This window comes from Geospiza fortis, unplaced genomic scaffold, assembly GCF_000277835.1.
Source record: "Geospiza fortis unplaced genomic scaffold, GeoFor_1.0 scaffold450, whole genome shotgun sequence".
Taxonomy (NCBI): domain Eukaryota; kingdom Metazoa; phylum Chordata; class Aves; order Passeriformes; family Thraupidae; genus Geospiza; species Geospiza fortis.
In genome coordinates this window covers 165,615-188,977 of record NW_005054416.1, presented here as the reverse complement: position 1 = coordinate 188,977, position 23,363 = coordinate 165,615, and the positions used below count along the sequence as shown (strand labels likewise).

General features: G+C 40.8%; 1 protein-coding gene across 1 annotated transcript in view; it reads left to right on the top strand.

Moving 5' to 3' along the window:
* Positions 1-21,289, top strand: part of DENND5A (DENN domain containing 5A) — a 46,082-nt gene extending 24,793 nt beyond the window's left edge. The window contains exons 11-22 of the mRNA XM_031061530.1: positions 1,447-1,599; positions 4,722-4,806; positions 6,187-6,271; positions 7,229-7,357; positions 9,643-9,764; positions 11,577-11,722; positions 12,351-12,469; positions 13,637-13,818; positions 14,614-14,696; positions 15,873-15,996; positions 16,825-16,993; positions 17,216-21,289. Coding sequence (XP_030917390.1) covers positions 1,447-1,599; positions 4,722-4,806; positions 6,187-6,271; positions 7,229-7,357; positions 9,643-9,764; positions 11,577-11,722; positions 12,351-12,469; positions 13,637-13,818; positions 14,614-14,696; positions 15,873-15,996; positions 16,825-16,993; positions 17,216-17,399 — 1,581 coding nt within the window. The 3' untranslated portion in view covers positions 17,400-21,289. The remainder of the gene's footprint in view (positions 1-1,446; positions 1,600-4,721; positions 4,807-6,186; positions 6,272-7,228; positions 7,358-9,642; positions 9,765-11,576; positions 11,723-12,350; positions 12,470-13,636; positions 13,819-14,613; positions 14,697-15,872; positions 15,997-16,824; positions 16,994-17,215) is intronic.
* The last annotated feature ends 2,074 nt before the right edge of the window (positions 21,290-23,363 follow it).

Here is a 23,363-nt window from a genome sequence, read left to right as displayed (position 1 = left end):
CACTTTTCTGCCATTTGTTTCTGCTTTATCCCTATAAGGATTTTTGCATGGTGGTGAGAAATTAATGAAGAGATAATGTATTCAGAAATTCTGCAAGGAGCAGAGACTTTATCGAGCAGATTTATGATAGAGATTGAATATTCTGAAGGGTCTTTACCATCCTGCTGCCCAAGTCTATTATAGCACATTTCAGTTATAACTAATGAGACAGTACAATTTCAACAGGAGGGAATAGTCCAAAAGAGAGGCTGTAGGGAAAATAGAACAGCTTTTCTCACAACTGCATTTGAGGTGCATGTTTTTAAGCACTTAACAAAGAAATGTGGCATTAATTTGTAGACATGCTTCACCAGTACATATTTGACAACATACTAATCTGAAGCAAATGTTAATGTTTATAAAAATACAGCAAAGAGAATAAATATGAAATAGACACATTCTTGCCTAAAGTCAGTGGGGGTATTACAGTAATTATATAGAACTTTTCATAAAACTCTATTTAATATGTTCATCTACTTCTGATTTCACTTTATGGAACTGTCCAAATAATCCCCATCTCTTAATAGAGCCACAATAGATGGTGAAAGTTTTTGAAGGTGGACTTGGCTCTGTGACAGTGAGAAATTGCCAGAGGGAGTGAGGGGGAGAAGCAGCCAGGGACTAACTTGCACTTCTTAATCTCCAGCAAGACTATGCAGAGGTGCTTAAGGGAATATTCCTCAATTGAAAGTGAGTCAAGAATAAGAACAAAGATGAAAAAATTTGTAAGAGATGAGTGGAACTGCTTCTCTTACCATTTTTCCCCTCCAGTTGGCTGTATGATGAATATATTGTGGCTGGAAGACTGTACTTCAGGAGCTGGTGAAGGCTTTGGTGGGCAGTATGAAATTGTGCACAGTTTAGGAGAATGGGGCTTATGGGGGAAGCTCAAGAGGTGCATTCCAGAATGGGTTTGTTTTAATCCAAATGCCCTTCTGTCTCAGCAGCATCTCCCAGGAATGACATACCTGTGCTGCTTAGAAACACTTGGGTGCATTCACCTGCCCTGAGAGGAGGGGGACAAAGTGTCCTGCTCTTGGGGAGTGCATCCAGTAGTCACCGAAGTACCCAAGATCTGTGTGTTGTGGCCTTGCTGCTGAGCATCCAGCCTGTTAATGTGTGACCTGCTGTTCCCTTTGTTGGGGTCACTCTGTGGAGGATAATGTGCTCATTTGCAAACCCTTTTTTACAAAAACAGAAGATGAGCACTGCTGCTGTCCTGGCTTGAAAGCCAGGGATTAATGAAGGGCAGATCTGCACTAATGCCAGAAATATATATATATATACAGCCAGTTATTCTGCCAAAACTTTGTTAGCATGTGCTTCCTTATTGCTCATTTAAAAAGTGTAAGTGATCTCGGAAATATCTGGAAGAGATTTACCTTTCTTTTGCCTTGTCTTTTGGAGACTAAGAGGATGTTGGTTGAGAAAATGGGTCGAGAAGCTGTGGAGCTTGGTCATGGTGAAGTAAATATCACAGGAGTGGAAGAGAACACCCTGATTGCCAGTCTGTGTGACCTCTTGGAAAGAATATGGAGCCATGGTCTGCAAGTCAAACAGGTGAGGAATAAATATTGCTGTGCATTGCAGAGCACACTTTCCTGAAGCTGTGTTATGCTGTTCCTCTCTCTGCTTCCAGAGGACACCTTTAGTGTGTATGTAGATGTGTTAAAATACTTGTGTGTCCTGCAGTCTTTTTTATGTCAGTTCCTACCCCCTGTGTGTCTCCATGTTGTGGGATATGTGCAAGGGCACCTGTAGATGTGTTCCACAGATGACTTCTTGGAAGATTCTCCATTTTACCTGGGGTCTTCATTTGGTGTGGTGGGTTTTGGTAGTTTTCTTTAATAGGATGCTAATAAAACCCCAACTATTGCTGTGTTCTTAATAATTTTATTAATGAAGTTGGCATAGACTACAAGGCAGCCTATCCTAAAGGTGCTGTCAGTGGGATGGGGGAATTGCTTTCCTGAAGGATAATTTAGTACTTCAAAGTAACAGTCTTGCTATTTTGGTTCTTCCTGGGTACTTAAATTATGGTTACAAGATCACTAGCTAGAAGTGTTGGGGTTTTGTGTGAAATTAATAATTGTTTTGCTCTTCTGTTTGGAGTCACTTGTGGGACAAGATGGAGTTTGGAGGGCCCTTACCAACTTTACTCCTCCCTTGTACAAAGGAGTAGCAAGGGTGGAGAAGATTACAACTTCTTTTTTTTTTTTAAAGAATATGTTCATAATCCAGCCAGCTGTAATCCAGTATCTCTGTTCCCAGCAGCCAAACACCAGTGTTTAACTCTGCTCTCCTTCAAACTATACAACAGTTTTCTATGTGAAGATTTATCTTGTGATTCTCTCCCTTCCCTCTTGTATATCACTTAGGATAGAAGCTGTACTGCTTTCGTCTTAGAAGACAGAGCATCAGTTTACTCTGCTTCAACCCAGGTTTGGGCCTTTCAGAGCAGCAGACGGCCAACCCTTCATAAGGTTAATGCTTTGGATTGATTGCAGATGTTGGCAAGCAGTGCTGAATGCTGGAATAGATAGAGTGGTGGAATAGAATAGAGGCCTGATGGAGGAAGTGCAGTGTATCTCACAGTATGATCCACAGTTTAAAACAATCAAAAGTAAAAGAGCACCACCAGTTCTCTGTGTGCTCTGGCCTTTATGAAATATGCAAAAGCCTGCTGTTTCGTACATCGATTTGATTTCATTTTTCGATAATGAGCCAAGGAAGACTCTTCTTTCTGAACTGACCATAGTAATGAGGATGGCTTTCCTTCCACCCATCCCTGCTTCTACCTCTTCCCTGCTGATGAACCCAGTAGTCCTACATTAGCTACCTACTGATTTTTCCACATGCAAAGGGAATCCATGCCTTCCGTTGTCCCGAGTGATGCAGGGCAGTTGTGATGCAGGATCTAATGGCTGAAGCAGTCTGGACTTTCAGAAGGCCTTGGTTATTCCCTTGCCCATTCTCTATCCCACTACTTTCCTTAGGCTGTCTTCCTTCCCCTTATAGATCCAGCTTGCCTCATCATTGCTATTTGGTGAAGTTAAAGGAGAGGTCCATGGTGCTGGAGGAGCGGGCAGACACTGCATGAGTCCTCACATCCATCATGGTTGTTGGCATCAGTTTGCTGCAGGACCTTTGTTGCTGCTTTCTGTGATCTGTTGCAGTTCTCCTTGCCATGGCAGCTGGTTGCTGAACACTAGACTGTGTATGCATGTGTGTGTTTATTGGGAGAAAACACAGTTCTGGATGTAACTCTTTGCTGGGTGATATTTTCATGCTCTTCTTTGTTTACAATAAGACTTGCATTTTTGGCTTTCCATGTTGGATCTGTCAGGTACACACAAGACACAGTGGCTTTTTTTAATCCTCACCACTGAATGCATATTTTTAATAGATTTCTGTCATCACAGATGTTACAGACAGTCTAGGATTTATTCTTCTGGAGGCGTGCCACTTTGGAATAATCCCTCGTGGTCAATAGTTCATTATGTCAGCTGCAGGGAGCTGATGTAAGATGGAAATGGTTAGAGATTTTTAAATATAGTTAAAAAAAGAAAAAATTAAAAATGAACTATCATTACTGCACTTCTGGGAAGGCACTTAGATAATTTTAGATGAAATTGATAGTGTGGAATTGACAACTATTGCTTTGCAGTCATGGCTTCTTTCTGTACAAAGCTGTAAATAAAAATGCGGCCTCATAATATGACAGCTTTTCTGGAATGCAGAATTGCTAGATCTTTACTGGGATTTCAGGTTAATACAGTACTTTAGGAAGATAAGTAATACTAATTATCTGCCAGTAATTCCAATTGATGTGCTGGAGAGCCTCTGATTGCTGACTGCTGCCTTTCTGCAGGTTTGCAAGCTTTTGGTTTATTATGTGAAATATTTTATGATGAATCCAAGAATCTTTATAGTTTCCCAGTGAAAGATTTTCTCACTCCCTGCTTTAAGCCACCAGGGGTTTAAGAAAGCAACATAATGAGCAAGGTGCACCTTTTAACATCATATGATGGATTTATCTTGGCCTAAATATTACATCCCAAATTCTGACTTTTAAGTTGGTTTTACAGTGTGTAGAACTGGGGTATTTTTACTGATAAGCTTTCACTGTCCTGCTTATATTTTGGGGTATCTTACTGTGTTTGTGATTATCCTTTGCCTGATGAAATTGAGGAGAATCTTTTGAGGTTGTAAAAATGAGCAGCATTTATCCTTAGCCCTGAATGACCCTGAGGGAAGCAGGACTTGGCTTGGGTGTCTCAGGCTGGCTCTGTGTCCCTTGTCATTTACTCTGGAGAGGCAGGGAGAGACCCACAGGACAGGTCACAGCCTCAGATTTAAAACTCCACAGCGTTTTACAGGCCTTTGAATGTTCTATTGTCATGTTAATGAACTAAGAGGGAAGAAGTTCCGTTGACTTTTTCCTGTTACCAGAATCGTTAGATCCCAGTAGTCTGACTCTTGCTTTTCCTTCTCAACCTCTTTACAGCTCCCAAGCTCCTCCCACTTTTGTCTTTGTTTTTTTGTTTTTATCATTGAGTTTATAGGGAGAAACATCTTTAATGCAAGTTTTTTTGTCATGGCTGCTACTTTCGATCATGTTTTAAATTTCTTTTTTTAAAAATTCAGCTGGTAGTGATTTCTTGAATATTTTTTCATTTTAGGGAAAGTCTGCTTTGTGGTCTCATCTGTTACATTACCTAGAGAACAGGCAAAGAAGAACCACATCAGGCAGCTTCAGTACCTCAGGTAAGATTGGCATCTGCTGGAAGAAGATGATTAAAAGCTGTGAGTAAGAGCTGCCTGCATTTACACCAAGCAGTTTTTTTCCCTTGGAAATACCCTTCACTCAATATAACTGAATCAAGTGTTATGGTTACTACAGGTTTAATATGGGCCTGGTATGTTGTCTCAGTGTGTTTTATGAAAAATAAACTGGTTTGTATTGTGCCCACTTGTTTGGGTCTGGGTCTGACTGCCATGGTAGTCAGAAACCCAGAAATAGCTGATGCTTCAGAGATAGCCTGTGAAATGGGTTGCTCTGGTAAATCATCCTCCATGAGACACACAGGCCCTGCATGACTGCAGAGCAAATTATCTTATGGGTCAGGGTGGAAAACAAGTGCAAGCACAGAAAATTGTGCTGTACACCCTGAAGTTTTACATTATGGCTTGAAAAACAATTGAACAGGAGGCTTACTGTTTAAAAACTTCAACTGGAGAAGCATATTTTAATTTTTATTGCATCAAGTGTTGCAATAGAAGCAATTTTGTGCATAAGATCCACTGATAATATGTTTTTAGGATTATTAATGTAATTTTTAAACATTACTTCTTGTGTCAGGTGAGGGCATAGGATATAAATTTGGAGAGAGCAGTAGGTTTGGGGGAGGCAGTGGGTGCCTTTTATTTTTTATTTAAAGCTGCTGTAAGCAAAGATTTGAGTATTAGTAACATGCACAAGATGCTGTAATCAAGCAAAACCATAGATTTGGAAATTTTAAGGTCTCCTGAATGTCCCTTAGTTCATAGTGGTTTTGTGTATCAGAATAAGACACAATCAGTTCCTTGCTTTCTTACTTGGGATTGAGGGCAGAGACTGTGTTCGACATAAAACTTCCTTCTGGAGTTTAATTTGAAAGACAATAGTAATAATATTGCTTGAAAACCCCAAAATGTGATATTTTAAAAGTGGTGGTGCTACAGGAGTGTGCAGAGTAATAGCTCAGGAAGCACAGGATGTGTGGTGTACTGAGTACAACATAGTTAACACTGTTCTGTGGTGTCAGTAGTCCCACTCAGGGTTACTGCACAGCCAGAAAACAGGGCAGTCTTTAGAAAATAGTACTTGATTACTATATGTCTTAAGCCATTTGATGTCATAGCAATTTCAGCTGAACCTACACTCAGTAATGTGTTGGTGCTCAGTGTGTGCTGATCTGTAGAACCATCTGTGTAGCATTATTAAATTTTCATGTCATTTGGAGTGAAAATACGCCACAGTACATTCACAGAGTCACCAATAGTACAAGAGTGCAAATTGGTGTTCATTCACCTTCTTTTTTATATTGATTTTAGAATCTTTAGATGGATTTCTGCTAACAAGAAATTGTTTTCTTCTGAATCTAGGAATACTTCTTGATTCAGAAAGACGAAAGTCTGATACAAGTCCAGCCATGTCACCTCTCAGAATCTCTCTCATCCAGGATATGAGGTGAGTTTGAGCTGTTAAACAACCCAGAAACCCCCTGAGATGTGCACACTTGTTTCTGTGTCTGCTGTGCACCATCCCGTGTTTCATGCAGCTGGAGGGGCTGTGGGGAAGGGACCTGTTGAGCTGTTTTAAAGTAGATAGTTCAGTGTTTTCATTGACCTTTACAGAAACAGTTTTCCTACTGAGGAGCTTTTATATTGTCTGAGCTATTAACTTATGGAAATACCATGTCAGAGTTTTCATATTTTTAACATTTTGTGTATTGGTTTATTTCCACAGAGGTGTGGGTGTAGTGTTTATGTTTTCCCAGTCATTGCTGAGTTGTTTGTGTAGTTCTGAGACCACTTTTGCTTCTCAGAGAAGAATGCAATTTAAAGAATGGGTTTATCTAACATTTGGGACTGTAGTGTGAATAAAACTGCAACTTCTGCCCAATGCCTTCTTTTCAGTACACTGATAAAGCATTATGCAGAACTTCTGAAACAACCTTGATAGGAATTGTCTTTTCCTTCTTTTTCCTTACAGCATCCATTTTTTTCAGTAGGGAAGAGTGAATTGAGGATTTGCCTGCCTTATTAAAATATACCATTTGTGCCTTGTGTGCAAGAAAAGCTTCTACAGAGCATGCAAAGACAATGTTTAATTTTCCAAAGCATTCAGCCATAAATATTGCAGTGATAAGGTCCAGAATGAGTCCTAAATCATGTGAGACAATGGGCCTGGTTTAGAATTTTGTAAATAGGGCACTGCATTGCAGGTATTTCCTTTTCAGGCTCTTATTCTCTTTGAGCTAGATTGCAGGGATTTTTTTAGTGTGCTGAATATTAAGGTGATTAAGTTTCTTTTTCCTATAATTTACCTCATATTTTGTGTTCTTTGGAAAACTTCAGCTGAGCTTGGTTCAAAAGAACTGTCATGCTTTGACAATACCAAGCACGTCTTTCTGTTTAATTCCAGGCATATTCAGAACATAAGTGAGATCAAAACAGATGTTGGCAAGGCCAGAGCCTGGGTTCGCCTCTCTATGGAGAAGAAGTTGCTCTCCAGGCATCTGAAACAGTTGCTTTCAGATCATGAACTCACAAAGTAAGATGGGTTATCTTGGGCAGAGCTTTAAAAGAAGTTAAAATCTATGTAATTGTTTGGTTTCAAAAATACAGGTGTGCCTGTTTTTGCATCTGCTTAGCAACGTGCAGAGGGCATGGAACAAACTGGCCTTCCATGTGTGTGAGTTATTTGGGAATTAGGATTCAATGCTGGGGTTCTTGACAGGTGTTTTTACATTTATAGCCTGCTCAGCAACATAAGGTGCGTTGCTTTCGTAATAATCACATACAGTGTTTATTGTGTGGAAATTAAAGCCATAGTTATTGTCATTAACTTTAATTGAAGACGTCTTTCTGGAGACAGCTTAACCTGTGCTGTCTGCTCTTCCTTTCCTCTCCTTCCACTTACCATCTTCCAAGGAATTTCTTCCCCAATCCCCCTGAACCCCAACAGCTAATTATTTGAGATTTGCCTTGTCTTGGACTTATTAAATAAGTCAAACTTATTATGTTGGACTTTCTGATGAAGCTGTGGCCTTCAGGGAATAAGGAAAAACTGAAGGATGGAGAGAGGACAGTTAATAAATCTGCCTGTATGGCCAAATTAAGATTAAGCCTCTCCAGTGAAGTCAACAGTTTGGATCAGGTTAAATTTAGCAGTGCTTGTCCTGTGCAGAGGACGTGCTGTGAGAGGACTTTCCACACACCACCACACTCCATGTACCCCCACAAAGAGGAGGAAAAAACCTCTTTTAACACTGGCCAGTGTTCTCTTCATCTATCAGGCAGAATCTGATTCTCTGGAACAGAGGGAGACTGCAGCAAAAGTATGTTTAAAATGAAAATGACAAACAAAGGAGCAACTTGTACAGGATGACATCAATTTTCTGTAATCTTGTGTGCTTTGTGCTGCATGTTTAGATATCCTACTTAGAGAGCTGTTGAAGGCAACGTGGTTTGAAAATGTGCCCCACTTGTTCTTAGAGGAAACAGTGCTGAGTTCAGTGAGGTACTAAAAGCAATGGTGCAACTTCTGCCATTTTACAGTTAACAAGATTGTGTTGTTCCTTTTGAAGCAGCTGTTAGGTATTTTAATTATCCCATTCTCTTTACCTGACATTTGCTAACAAATATAAGGAAAATATTACATGTTTGGTTTTTTCTAGTCTGCAAAGGGAACAGGGAGAAATCACATGTCCTGAGATCTTTGTGTGGCCAGGGAAACAGAGAAACCTTATCCTTTGAAGAGACAGGACAGCACATACCCTGACAGGCTGTCAAACATGTGATTCAGATTGTGCAAATGAAACACAGACATGGCCACCTTTTGTGAGACTTCTGTGGCTTTGCCAGTCTTGTGGCTACAGGCAGGTCAGGTTAATTTAAGGCTCTGTCTCTTTATTTTCGTTGAACATTTCCTGTCAGTCTCTAGTGTCAGGTTTGTTATGTGAGTGAGAACATGCCTCTTTGTTAGCTATCATTGATTTGTTTTGCAAGTTTCTATCTTGTGACTTGCTGACTTTTTTGTAAATTGATACCTGAAGTTGAGGGGAGTTGTCAGGATGCCCTCCTGGCAGGAACAACCTGTCCACAGCTGGGTCAGCATTTCTAGTACCTAATTCTTGCATTCTTGAGGGTTTAGAAATTCCTGCAGCATCAGTTGGATTTTGATATATTTTGGCATGCTCTTCTTTTATGATTATGCCCAACACTTGTATTATTTCTTGGTTGCCACCTTTGCACGCCTATCATTTTGGTTATGTTAGGAGCTGGGTATATCAACACTGAACTATTCCCTGGATCAATGTGCAGGTTGTTGTAGGCCCTGGGTGATCACCTATAGCCCAGCACAAGCAGATAGCCCCAGTTTTTGGCTGATGTCCTTTGAGAACAGTCCTCTGTCATGCATCATGTGCTGGACAGCTCTCCCATGGCACCCTCTGCTCAGAAGTAATTTAAGAAAACTCTCTTCACTTCAATTCTATCATTTTACATGGTTTAAAGAAGTCAGAATATTTTTCAAGAAAGTGCAAAATTCCTTTTTCCATCTTGGGGTGTTTCTGGATGGGAGAAGACCCTTAAACCAAATGTTACATTTGAGGGGTGGAAGATAATGAGAACTGGACTGATTCACTTTGGGGATGTCAGCCTTGCAGAGACTCAGTGTATCTTGGCACACTGAAAACTTTTGGCTCTCCCAGTATCACTCCTCATTTGTAATTGCTTGCCCATTATTCATAGTGTACCTAATAAGTGTGCACAGTAGAAAACATTTCACTGGAAGCATCTTGTTGCTGTGACAGATTCTGTGTTTTGCTTTGTCAGGAAGCTCTACAAGCGTTATGCGTTCCTCCGCTGCGATGATGAGAAGGAGCAATTCCTGTATCATCTCCTGTCATTCAATGCTGTGGATTACTTCTGCTTCACCAACGTTTTCACAACAATCTGTAAGTATTTGCTTTCCCTGCAACTCTGATTTCTAGATTTGGTTGAGTCTTTGTCCAAAATTCTAAATAGCTCTGAGCAACATGCCCTAATGTAATTATTCTGTTTTTTTCCCCTGGAATCCATCTGTGTGTGCTGTATTGCTGTTTCCATGATCTTCTCTGGTGGGCAGGAGTTTCTGTCTCTGTCACTTCTGTTTCTAACTTAGTAAAAGACATAGCTCTAATAATTTTAGTTGGGGGTGAGTTCTCAGCTGAAATTTTTGTGGTGGGCTTGTTTGCATGATACTAAATAAGTACAGTATGGATGTTCACTATCAAGAATATTAATGCATGCTGGGAATTAAAAGAAAACAAGCCCTCCCTGTCTTGTGCTCAGGCTACTTTGCTGCATGCCTGTCTCTGGGTTTGGGGTAACAATGAAATGACTGTTGAGGGTTGCATCAGAACTCCTCAGCATTTTTTTTTTCTTCTAGTTGTAAAAAGATACCCTGGAGAAACTTTTAGGCTATTGTTGATACCTATAACACTTAACTGAATTACAGAGTTCTCAAAGATCTGTGTGCCTGCTGCCACAGGACATCACTGGGAAGGCAAAATAAGGAAAGACTTTAGCAAGGCTTATGAAATTGGGGGTGGGATATGTGAAAGGGCTACCCTTGGTGGTGTGTTGTGATTCACACTTGTGTGTATGAAAGACAAAGCAAACAGACATCCAAGCAAAACAGCTTTTGGTCTGCAGGCAAGTTCTGGATAATGTGAAAATCTGGTCTGTTGGATGCAGTTAAATTGTCACTTACTTTAGGACTATCAGCACAGAAAATAAAAAGGGAAACATTTTAATTCATTCTTAAATGCTGTGAGCATTGGCTTTTAAGAAAATCCAACCACCAAATGCTTTCTCGAGGGCACTGACAGCTGAGGAGATGCTGAGGGAGAAATGCATTAAATGCCTCATCTGAAAAACCCTGACTGTAATCTACTTATGCACTATGAAAGAAGGGTAGAAAGCCAAGAAGCACAGTGACCATTCAGAGAATAGGATTTTATTATAAAAGGTTGGTTAACAGAGGGCTGGGCAGGAGATGCTGGGTGGTGGAAGAAGATATGCCTCGAGAGTCAGAGGGGGGGGGACTGCAGCTCAGGTGATACTGCATGGAATTACTCACAGGTAAACCAGGGGACCAGAAAGCATTTGAGCATATGTGTGGTGCTATTTAGAAGGGGAAAAAATTGCTTGTTCTTTTGAGAAATAGGTAAGTCCTAAAGTTAGCATAACTAAGAGTGACATGGCAGAGAGAAATGTGCAGCATTATGCTGTATTTTCACTGGATTTGTTCAGCCATGGCAGCGAATGCTGCTGCCATCCATGCCTGTGAAGAAAGGCTGCAGTTAGTACCTGAGTGGGACCTGGAGGAGTTGTACAGTGCACTCCTGGGTACAGGAATATCATGTCTTTTCTTCCTTGTCACTGAGCTGAGGGTAAGTAAGTCTTTGTGCCATGTTGTGAGGTTGGTAAATAATAAGGGATTACACTCATAAGAAGGCATTATTCCATCCAAATTTCTTTCTTCACTTGACACTGTTCTGCTGTCAGCTCTGTTTCTTAGTGGCTGCTGTGTATGTGTACACTTCCCCATTGTCAGCCAGTGCTTGGTGTGCAAGTGTCAGCATGATTAACTGGGATCTCTGATGTTCTTTTAATTTCATGGTGCTGCAGTGCTGTTTTATGACTTAGCTTTTGCTTCTCTCTTGACTAAAGAGGTTATGTAATTATTCTTCATTTTTGAAGTGTTCTTTCTTTTGTGTTTGCAGTGATACCATACCATATCTTGATTGTTCCCAGCAAGAAACTCGGTGGCTCAATGTTCACAGCCAATCCTTGGATCTGTATTTCGGGAGAGCTGGGTGAAACAGGAGTCCTGCAGATTCCCAGGAACATACTGGAAATGACTTTTGAGGTTTGTGTTACTTGATACAAAACCAGATTTGAGTGTTCTGTTTGTTCAGTTTTAAATTCTCCCCTTGCTGTACCACCTTGAAATCGGAAAGGGTGGCAGATGTGTCTGCGCTCCTGGTCCAGTGTTTTTTTCTGTATTGTCCTTCACCTGTGGAATGAATGTGGAATATCTTTGTGGTTTGTCACAGATAGTTTGTGCCTGTGCATAGCACGTTAACCTGTATTTAATAACATGCAGAGCAAAATGACTGACAATCCTTAGTGCAAGGGATAGACAAGACTGTCTTTATGTTACAACTGTGGGAGGTGTCATATCCTCTTCTGTTGGAAAACAAAGAAGTGATTCTGCTCTGATTTCTGCATGTGTGTTGTGTTTATTGGGTGAAATTGAATTGAAAAATCTAGTTCAGCTGATGTGCTCTGTGCAGATCAAAACAGTATTTAACACAACAAGCAAACAAAACCAAGTGAAGCAGCCTACCACTAAAAAGCCCAGAACCAACCATGCAGTCAGAAACAGGAACCACATTGCTGAGTTTCTGTCTGAGCACGTTCCCTCATAGTTTATTCCCCCAACATGCTGCTTTCTTTTTCAGTTTCCTCTGACAAACTCTTTGTTTTATTTACAGTGCCAGAACCTGGGAAAACTGACCACAGTGCAAATAGGACATGATAATTCAGGGCTGTATGCCAAGTGGCTTGTGGAATATGTTATGGTCAGAAATGAAATAACAGGGCATACTTACAAGTAAGTATCATCCTGACATTTCATGTGGGGTAAGTAGAATTCCTGCAGGGAGCTGGCACAGCAGGGCTTGTTTGATTAGAAAGGTCTGATCTCCTGGGACTCTGTGTCTACAGCTGCCTCGACCTGAAGGCACAGAAAGATTGTTTGGCTTCTGGCATTAAACAAATCCTGGTTCTTCTGAATTCAAACAGGGATTGCAGTTTGCAGATGTTCATGTCTCATATCAGACTGTTGGTGGAGAGGATGAGTTGACTGTTGTGCAGCTTAGAAATAATCTGCCTTGAGCCCAAGGAAGAAGCAGCAAGTCAGAGCTTGCTGCTTACCAAATATAGGTGATATTTTATATTAGGTCTGGTACTCCAGGTGTTACAGAGACACCTTTGGACACAAGCTGGAACACAAGGCCTTATGAGTGTTAGAAACCTGTGTTTACATGGGAAAAGTAAAGGAATGAAACTTAGAGTGAGAATTAAATTTATTTGTGTTAGATACAGAATAGTTTGATGCCCTGTCATTTGTTTAGGGAAACTGTCAGGCTCATGTTGATGTCAAATTGGTGGGTAAGTCCATTCAGCTCTCCATGCCAGTTCATTTGTAATTAAATGAAGAGGAGAGATTCTATTTTTGGATGCTGTTCAGTTTTCCAATTAAGCTGATTAAACTGCCATCAACATTGGTTCAGAAAAAGTGATAATGAGCAAATGAGCGTGTGTGCTTTCTAGTGTCTGATTTAATACCCCAATTCAGTAGAAGTACTGGTGTTCTGGCATTTAAGCATATGTTTGGGCTGTGGGGTTCTTCTACAGCTGGCTTGCTATGTAGCATATTCAGTGCATTTCTTCACCCTTTATTTATGGGATGTAGTAGGATTTCCCCTTTTACCTGTTTTTCCTCAAATCATGCTACATGTGGGACTCGGGCAAAATCTGCTTTGTGGATGGATCATCTACTGCAACACTCAGCACAAACTTGGAACTGAAAAGCTGTTTCACTTTTGTGCCTGTGCTGGCAAAAGCCAAAGCCAAGACTTTTATTACTTGGTGCTGGATGAATGAAGTCTTTCTAATAACTATGCTAGCAGGATTTGGGCTTTAGGCAACTGCAGCTGAAAGTCTTTGGCATGGAATTGAATCTGGATTGATGCATTTATCTCCCTGGTGTTGTTAGGTTTCCCTGTGGAAGGTGGCTTGGGAAGGGAATGGATGATGGCAGCTTGGAGAGGATCCTGGTGGGAGAGCTGCTGACGTCCCACACGGAGGCTGATGAGCGGCAGTGCCGGACCCCTCCCCTGCAGCAGTCTCCAAGCATGATCAGGAGATTTGTCACTATCTCACCAAACAATAAGCCAAGTGAGTCCTGGGGCTTGTCCTGTCTTGTCCTGTTCTGCATCATCACCTGAGGGCTTGCAAACACAACTGGAGTTTGGAGAGAACCTGTGAAACTCAGCCCAGTGTCCTGCTTGAACTCCAGCTAACTTCCAAATTACAATCCTGGGCATCCTGTTCTGTCTATTTAACTTTTGAAATCTGAAAGGGTGGCAGATATGTCTGTGCTCCTGGTCCAGGGGTGCTTTTTGTATTGTCTTTCACCTGTGGAATGGATGCTATGGAGGAAGGTAGAAATTTGCTGCCTTTTCTCTGTCTGTCCTTCATGGATGAAGAATCTTGCTAATGGTTTCTATTCACGGACTTCTCTTTGTTTGCTCTTGAGGTCAGTGTGCTGTGGTTGTCTTATTCCTGGTAAATCAGGTGGTTACTTTGTTCCCAACCATACTTGGGTTTGCAGGGAAGCTACCACAGGAAGTATTTCCAGGATGCCCAGATTTGTCAGTCCTGAACAAAGCACTGCTCCTTTTCTTAGCTTTGGGTCCTGGTCTGATCGTTCACATAATGTGTAAAAACCCTTTCCACTGTTGGTGTTTTGAAACACCAGTGTTGACTTCAATATAAAACCAAACCATCTCCATTCCTACCTCCTCAACAATAAATAAAAGTAGAGCTGGGTTTCCATTACCCACAGCACTGTTTCCTTAACAGAATGAATTATATTGGTGCTCCTCTGCTGTGCTTTGTGCTGTGCCATAACCCTCACACACAAGGTACAATTTCTGAAGCTGTAACTGGATATATTTTTGTGTTTTGCAGAGTTAAATACTGGTCAGATACAAGAAGCTATTGGTGAAGCTGTTAATGGCATTGTCAAGCATTTCCACAAACCAGAGAAGGAGGTGAGAGGTTGTTGTCTGTGTAATGGCACTCCTGTCCTAAAACTCTGATTAGTAAACATGAGAGAAGATATAGCAGAAGTAACCAAACTGAATGGACAGCCATGTGCTTGAGAATTCCTGAAGTGCAGCAAAAGTGAGATACTGAGATAGTACAGCCTTAAATACCTGTGTGGTGCTGCTAACTGGAGCATTCTGTTAAATTGAATGTTAACATTCTGGTATTGGAAATTGTGGTGCTAGTCAAATCCTACCAAAGATTCTATCCATACACTCTCAAGAACACTGTTGCTGTTTAGTTTGTTCTGAATTAACTGATATTTTACATCTGCATTGAGTTCTAAGTAGATTTTTAATGTCTGTTTTGCATTATCCTTGCTACTTAAAACACAAAAACCCATGGGCCGCTTTAAAAAAAGGGAGAGAAACAAAGGGCACCCGTAAAACACCCAAAGCCCCCAAGAAAGTGAGGCAGAAGTGCTTTTCTAGACTCTTTTGCATTACACAGGTTATCAGCTGATGCATTTTCTGAAACAAACCTAAGTAGCTGTCCAGCCCTTGTGAGCCAGAGAGGTGTAGAGCAGTGCTGGGTCTGGATGGATGGCTCTTGACAGTCAGGATTTTTTTACATTCCTGTAACACCTGACTTCTAAATTCATTCTGGCATGACAAATTCATATCCAGTGTAATTCTAGTCAGTGATCACATTGATAATAATCTCAAATGGTCATGCACTGGTTTTGCAGAATAGAATTTACCATCATGTGCTGAAGCAAGACTTTGTTTTTTACTGAGCATCAAATGTTTTTGTTGGTAAGAGGCATGCTACACTGGGTCTGTGATCTGTTACTTAAAACAAGAGGAAAATATTCTCCTAATTTTCTTTAGTGATGATTATTGTAGGTAAAACCTGCTCATTATCTTGGCCTGTTTGAGCCTTTGTTTGATGATGCTGATGATGAGGCCCTGACAATGCTATCCTTAGCCTCATTCTTAGAGAAGTCAATCCATTTTTGAATGCTCAGGACTTGGAGAACTGACCCATCCTGTTCAGGGTCACTGTTTGACAGCAGACTTAAACTTTAGGCATTTGTTTATTTAAAAATGTAATGGGACACTTGTGTCCCAGAGTCCCAAGGTGAGATGATGAGTGTGTTTGCTTTCTGTGTGTGCTGGCAGAGAGGCAGCCTGACCCTGCTGCTGTGTGGAGAAAGTGGACTTGTTTCAGCTCTGGAGCAAGTGTTCCAGCACGGATTTAAATCACCAAGACTCTTCAAGAACGTCTTCATTTGGGACTTTTTAGGTGAGTGGGAGGATGGCATCCCAGAGCCTGTTTGTGTCTTTGGAAAACATCCAGCTGTGCTCCTTATCACTGCTGTTGTGTCTCAGCTGGTGTGAAGAGCAGACTTCTTGGAGGCATCTCAGCAGCTGAGTGGCCATGAGAGCTCCAAACTGCTCGTACTGCTGTGAGAGAGAGCCTCTGTCTCCTGCCAGAGCTGACTCTGTACTTAATGCAGCAACTGGGCTTTGTCCTTCTGGCAGTTACAGTGTAAAACAAACCTTCTTACTGGGGAAGAGGCACATAAATAGGGTGGTGAATTGACGTGGGGTAACCTTGTTAATTTGGCACAGTAAAAGCAAGAAATCACACTTGTAAAAGGTTAGGTTGTCTTTCAGAGCACAGTAGGTGGATCTAGTGCTGTTGTATGTACTGGACATTGCAATAAAGGGGCTATAAGCCCATTTTTCACACAATGGTCTAGATCCCTTGACAAAGCTAAATAAATCCAGTGAGTTCACATGCACATTTTAAAAAAGGAATTATTTCACGTTTTTAATAATGTTTCTATATTTTGAGTAGTTACATTAACATTGCTGTCCCCTTATATGATCATTTTACTGCACTCAAATTCAGTAGTTAGGTGAACCTCTTTAGCATTGTTCAGAGGGGAGGAAGTGGAATCCCAGTTTTATACAGGGGGAACACAGGACTGAGTCAAACAGAAACAAATAGTGCCTGAAAGTAATGATTCAGAAAATTCATGGATGAGCTTTGATCCTAGGCCTTTCAATTTTAATTCTCTCCTAAATGCACTGATGAAACTTCATTATCTCCCACCATTCTTTTAAGAAAAAGCACAAACATACTATGAGACCCTTGAGCAGAATGAGATGGTCCCAGAGGAGAACTGGCAGACAAGGGCCAGGAATTTCTGTCGCTTTATCACCGCTATCAACAACACCCCCAGGAACATTGGGAAGGATGGCAAATTTCAGATGCTGGTGTGTCTTGGAGCCAGGTACAAAAAAACTTCTTTATAATTGTTGTTGTTACTGATATTTTAATGAAATGAAAAAGATGTTGCACATGGGGCAGTTACTCCCCACTCCCTGTCTCGTAAAGAGAAGGGGAGAGCACGGTAGGTCTGCTTAAAAGCAAAGAATAAAAACTATGTCTGTGCAGATGTGAAATTAACTTGGCTTTATTTTTATTCCCAAACTGCCCACTGGCCCCTTGTCAGAGACCACCTTCTGCACCACTGGATCGCCCTGCTTGCAGACTGCCCTATTACAGCCCAGATGTATGAGGACATAGCCCTGATTAAGGATCACACGCTGGTGAATTCTTTGATTCGGGTGCTGCAGACCCTGCAGGAGTTCAACATCACCCTGGAGGCATCTCTTGTCAAAGGCATCGACATCTGACCTCCTGTCCCACAGGAAAAACTGTCTTTACAAACACAACAAAAAGCAACAAGGAGTGAATCTCGTTAGTATGCAAAAGTTCTGTCTTGCCAGTACATTGTATCGTGAACTTGTTCATGGCCCAGAAATGCAACTTTGACTTTTCTTGAAGGAAACTCCAGAAATAGTACAGGCAAATGGATAGAAGCTGTAAACTCAATGTAAAAAAGAGGATTTTGGTATAAATCTATTTTAGAGTTTATTTGCTGATTTGCTTTTTACACACTTTCATGTGAAAGAGATAGAGATGAGTATTGTGCAGCTTATTTTAAAGCTGCAGTATTTCCTTGCCATAGAAAATGTGCAGTGAGCCTTTCAGCATTCTGTGAACTTGCCTTCAGATATGCTGTATGTCATAGAACCCAGTGTATACACTCCATTTCGGCTGAGAAGGTCATTCTATAGTTTTTAAACTAATATTTTATATATTAACATTATTACCAATGTTTGATTTTTAAGGTGTTGGGTCATGTTCTGCTGCAAGGGAACTACAGATCTGATCTGTGCTTTTAATAGCTCCAAAGCACTGATTTGTCAACAATTATTTTTTTCCTTTATTTTTGTTGTCAGTATTATTTCTAGTGAAATCCAGGAGACTGAACCTTGAAATGTCCAGAGATCAAAGTAATATTTTTCATATTGGTACGTAATTGCACAGAAGAAGAAATTAAGTCTGTTTTTAACTGATGTTTTTTATTTATTTAACCTATCATTGTGTTTTGTAAGTTTGTCTTTAAAAAAAAAATCTTCTATGATACAACTGGCTATATTATGTTGCAATTCAGAATTTACAGTGTAGCCCACTTAAATGAAAAACCTGGAATAATTGTTCATAACACAAGAACATTTCCACTTAAAACCAGCCTTTTGAAGCTTGGTATATGGTTGCTGCTGGTAATTCTCTTAACTGCTAATAAAGAGGGACATGAGTTCCCCAGATGCCAGATGACTAAATAAAAATCTTTATGCCCCATCTGAAGTAATAACAGTATACCTTACTAACAAGTATAAGGATTTCTCAATGTTTCTGAAAGGACAGTGGTATTAAGGTTTTTTCTTTTCCTTTTGAGTGCATATGTCTTGGATCCTGTTGTCACAGTCTGCTTCATTTGGGATGCTTTTGTTTTTAGCAAAGAAAGTTTAGGCCATTTCTGCTATGAAACACAAACTTTTTGAAAGCTTAATTTATTGGAGATCTGGAACTTGGCAAATGCCTAAAGGCATCTCTGTTCATTTGAATCCTCTGATAAAAATCTCTTTGAAATGAATATGTGACTTAAGAACAGGCTGATTTATCAGCATCACAAATTACTGTACGGAAGTTCAGGGCTGTGTATTTAAGAGGTCTCCACTGTATAAACTTATCTCAGTATTGTCTCTCTTTGGAGAAGCAGAGTCCAAGTTTTTTGGTTCATACAATGTTGTAGCACTTTTATTTTACCTACAGCTTAGTCACATCTTGTGATAGTTTTATTTCCATAATTTATGAGTATAGCACATGTATTAAATTTTTGACTATTTTTAATTTTGTCCTATTTATTTCATTCATTATTAAACTGAGAAGTTCCTTTGTCACTACTTATCAGAGCAAGATTCTTCTTTGATTTCACAGTAGCATTAGGAAAATGTGAGCGCAGTGTCTGAGCCACTCCTCACGTGGGGTGGGTGCAAATTCTTTCACAGCTTACAGGAGCATTTCACAGGGGTATTCTCTGTGTGTGCAGGGTTGGTTTTGTTGGTGTTTTTTAAAATTTTTCTTCTTGCTTTGGAAGGGCAAGAATAAAAAAACAGTTTTACTGCATTCTAAGAATTTCATGTATTCAACTTAATATGTTAGGATAGTCTTTTTACACCTACCCTGAATTGTTTGTGCATTAATAATAGCAATTTTTTTGTTTTATTTTGGGTTTTTTTTTTTGTTAATTTGTTTTCTTTTGTTGTTTTTGTTTCAGCTGTCTTGACAATGACTTTACTAGGCCTGTGTATTTCACAGGGAATATTAAGTAAGAAAGGAAGGTTCCATAGTTTGACCTTAACACTTGAGTTGATCCTGTTAAAACCATATATCTCATAGTATTAAGGGTGGAATAATTTTACCTGCATGGGGTAATTACTCTGAACTAAGGTTCGTTTTTTATCTCTTTTTTTTCCTTCCTCACACAGGTTTACCTAGTGTGAGACACGATACCATTGGCCCGATGGCTGTTTTGGTGTGGATTGTTTTGCCCTCATTAGGACAGTTTGAGGTGGCTGGGATTTGGTGGTTTGCCAGGGGTGAGCTCCTTGGCTGGCCCATGGGGATGGTGCAGCCCATCAGTGAGTTCTGGCTGTCCAGTGCAAAGGGAAGACACAGAGATCCTCTTCCACCTCTTTGGTTACTTTATTCTTACAGCAAAAATTAGTTTGAGACAGACCTTCCTCTTCCTCTCACAGGGGGCCCGTGCTTGATCCTGTTGGGGTCCAAAGCACTTTCTGCTGTGCACTTCCAAGGCTGCAGGGATTTGCTCCACTGATGGAGCAGTGGAAGGTTCTGAGATGCAGAACTAAAGCTGGTTTTGTTAGCTCCAAAGGCAACCAAGGAAGAGCAAGATATTAAATACAGCCTGTGCCAGGATTTTGGGAAGAGATTCCATGTGTAAGAACAGCCCAGGCTGTAGGAGCAGCCACAATCCCACCTCAAACCCACCCCCTTCTCTCATGGCTGTTCTAGCAGCAGTCCCAGCGGATAAGGTTAGGATCCAGCTCCTGCCATGCCATTCTGCTGAACTTTATGGGAGCAAACAGTGTAGTCAGCACCTTTTCATCCAGAGCTTTGTAAAATCCTTCTCCTTTTGTTCAGAGTAATGCAGTTTTAACTTTTTTTCTTGTTACTTTTCCAAAATAAAGGGGGCAGGTTTGGTAGGTACCGTTAGTGTGGCTGTGCTGTTCTGTTGTTCAGTGGGGATTTTTTGGTAACAGTTAATGAGAAAAGATAATCTTTTGAACAACACACATTCATTCTAAAGAGAGAAATGCAGTGATAAAAAAGTAAGTAGTTCATCATGCAGTAAATACATAGTGCTAAATGTTCTGTTTACAGGCTCATACCTGATTTGAGAGGAAAAATTAGGCTATCACCTATCAATTATTTAGCCTTAACCAAAGTTAAGGCTACAATGATACTTTATACAAAAAGAAAATGCGGATTAACAGAGTTTGGTTTAAATGTAATTAAATACTATGATGGTCAGTTTATACAAAAGGAAAAAAAAAGCCTTTACCTGCCATAAACTTTAACCACCTGATATTCTGTGGTTGAAAACATATTCATGACCTGGAGACTATTCCACAGCTTTTTCCATTACAAAGAGTATTTTTCAAACTGTTCAAATGGGACTTACTAGCTGGATGACCCATACTTTTTATGTGTTTTAAATTCATGACTATGTTAAGATTTCTGCAGTGAAACGATTCAGATTTAACGTTTTCTGTATATTGTCAAATGATTTTTGTCTGTAGTGAAGAGACTATAGGATACTTGAAAATACTTGAAGAAATTGTACACGTACTTCACATCTTTGTAGCTCTTTATTTTATACCTAGAGATTGGCTGTTAAACTAAGATAAAGCATCAGTACCTTATAAACTATATATTTTACTACATGGGGAAATCACTGGCTTGTTGTTTTTAAGGGCCGTGTTGAAGTTTACATTATAATGACAAAACCAGGTACTGTTTTCCTTTTTTTTAATTTTTCCTGTGACATTTCAATCCATTGGACATTAAATGTGAATTGGATATACAAAGAGGTTTTACAGGTGTAGCTCATTTGCTGAATTGCAATAAAATTTGTCTTCTAACATGAAAAAAATAGCATTAATGTGCTATTTTCAAAAAGCCTGGTATAATTTGGCTGATCATCTGGCTCATTGCCTGGCTGCAGGTCTGTGGGACGTTTTAGTGGCTCATTTCGGGAGATCTTTGTTGTACAGTTTTGTGTCTGATCTGTTCAGCTACAGCTGCTCCCTCCCAGCTCCAAAGGCCATCCCTGTCAGACTGGCAGCAGTGGGGGAGATGCTGCTCAGGAGTCAGGGAGTGGGGACAAGGGGAAGGCAAAGGGACCAGCACAGACCTTGGGAGGGTCTGTGAGCACACACACCCTCAGATGTGCTGCCATTCCCTCTGTTTAAGTGTGTGAGACCATCTCTGGATGCTCTATTCCACCAGGGAAGACAGAAGGAAGGAGCTGGATCATTCATCTGGAGGTATCTCTGGTGCTTCACCTCTCACACCCCTGGGGTACTTTTGCATGGGAAGTTTTGCACCTGGTCTGTGGTGGAGGCTTTTTATAAGCAAAGAGAAATAACAAATATCAAATATCAGTATCCCTCTTGGGGGAACTGCATCGATGTGCCTGAGCTGGGGTGATCCTGGGGGATGCCAGACGGTGAGCTTGGCCTGAGCCATGCTCTGGCCTCATCCTTGGGCAGGGTTTGGGGTGCAGTTGTGGACTTGGTACCTGGTGTGGGCGTGCTGAGCCTGTGAGAGACACCAGAGCTCTGCTCCCGGGGCTGGGATGGACCTGCTGCTCCTGACCCCCCTGCATGGAGCTGAGGTAAGTGCAGCTTCATTCACCCCACCTCAGGTGCTGGCCTCAGGTTTTTCACATTTCCTCCAAGGAAAAGGAGCACCAAGAGCAGGGCCTTGGTGGGCAGAGTGTGTTGTGCAACTGCTGGGTGCACAGGCAGGGGCTGTTCACTGACTGCTCCCGTCTAAAATGTTACCATTTGTTGTAGCAATGACTTGGAAAGTTCTCACAAGGAAATACAAATGTCTAAAAGTTATTTCACATGACAAAGTGTCTCCTTTTTTCCCCTATTAACTCAGAAATGTGTGTGTATTAATAGGCCATGCTGTGTCCAGTTCTGCAATAAACAGGAGCTGTTCTTCATTTCAGTGACAGTGGCACATTAAGATGCAGATCCTGCAACATTTAAAGTGTCACTGGTGGATCTGATGTTTGTTTGGGGAATTTTTTTCTACAAATGGCATAAAAAGACTTAGACAAGGCATATAAATTACATGGGAGGATTTTTAATGCCTCTTGTGACCATTGAATGCACAAATTTCCTCCGTCTCAGATGAGTCCTGTGCAGGTGCTGCTGGTTACTGAAGATGTGTTGTTTTTACACAGAATTCAGCAACCCTGGGACACTAGGATGGGAAGTGCCAAAATTTAGGTGATATATTTCAAAGAAAAACAATTACTCAAAACTCAGTGCACACCTGGAGATGAGCAATGCTTGAAACTACAGCTCTGTGACATTTTGTGTGTGCTTTGGAACAATTAAATATTTGAGAATATTTCCTCACTTGTCAGCATCCCACTTTCCTTTTACCATTCTGGCATCTCCCAGTTGTTTTCAGCTGCTGTCACAAGCCCTCATCATGCTCAGTTTTGGGTCAATATGGTGCAGGCCAGCAGAGTTGCTACTTCTCACTGTAGTGCAGATGAAATGGCAATCTGCATGTCTTCAGGTATTTGGTCATCATTAAATAATGAAATTTAACGAGGATTATGAAGCATAAAGCAGTTTTTAACCGCAATTTGCAGACAAAAGTATTCATCTCTACTCAGGACATCAGGTGTGCAGTTTCTGAAGCAGATTTTACATCCAGCTGCTCTGTGGCAGCTTAGTCTCCATCTGTCAGTGTGGGGCAGCTGCATGTGATAGTGAAAATGAGAGCAGAGGGGAATTGGGGGTCTTACCTCTATGGAAGTAACTATTTTCCAGGACCTATTTTACTCCCTGAAACTTTGCTAGTTGGTTGTATTTAAAATTGCTGAAAAAATTCCCCAAACAGTCCTATTTGGGTTGTCTTCCTGTCCAACTGCCCTGGTATGGTTGTTTTCCTTTCCTCATACTTAGTGCTGAAGTTGAATC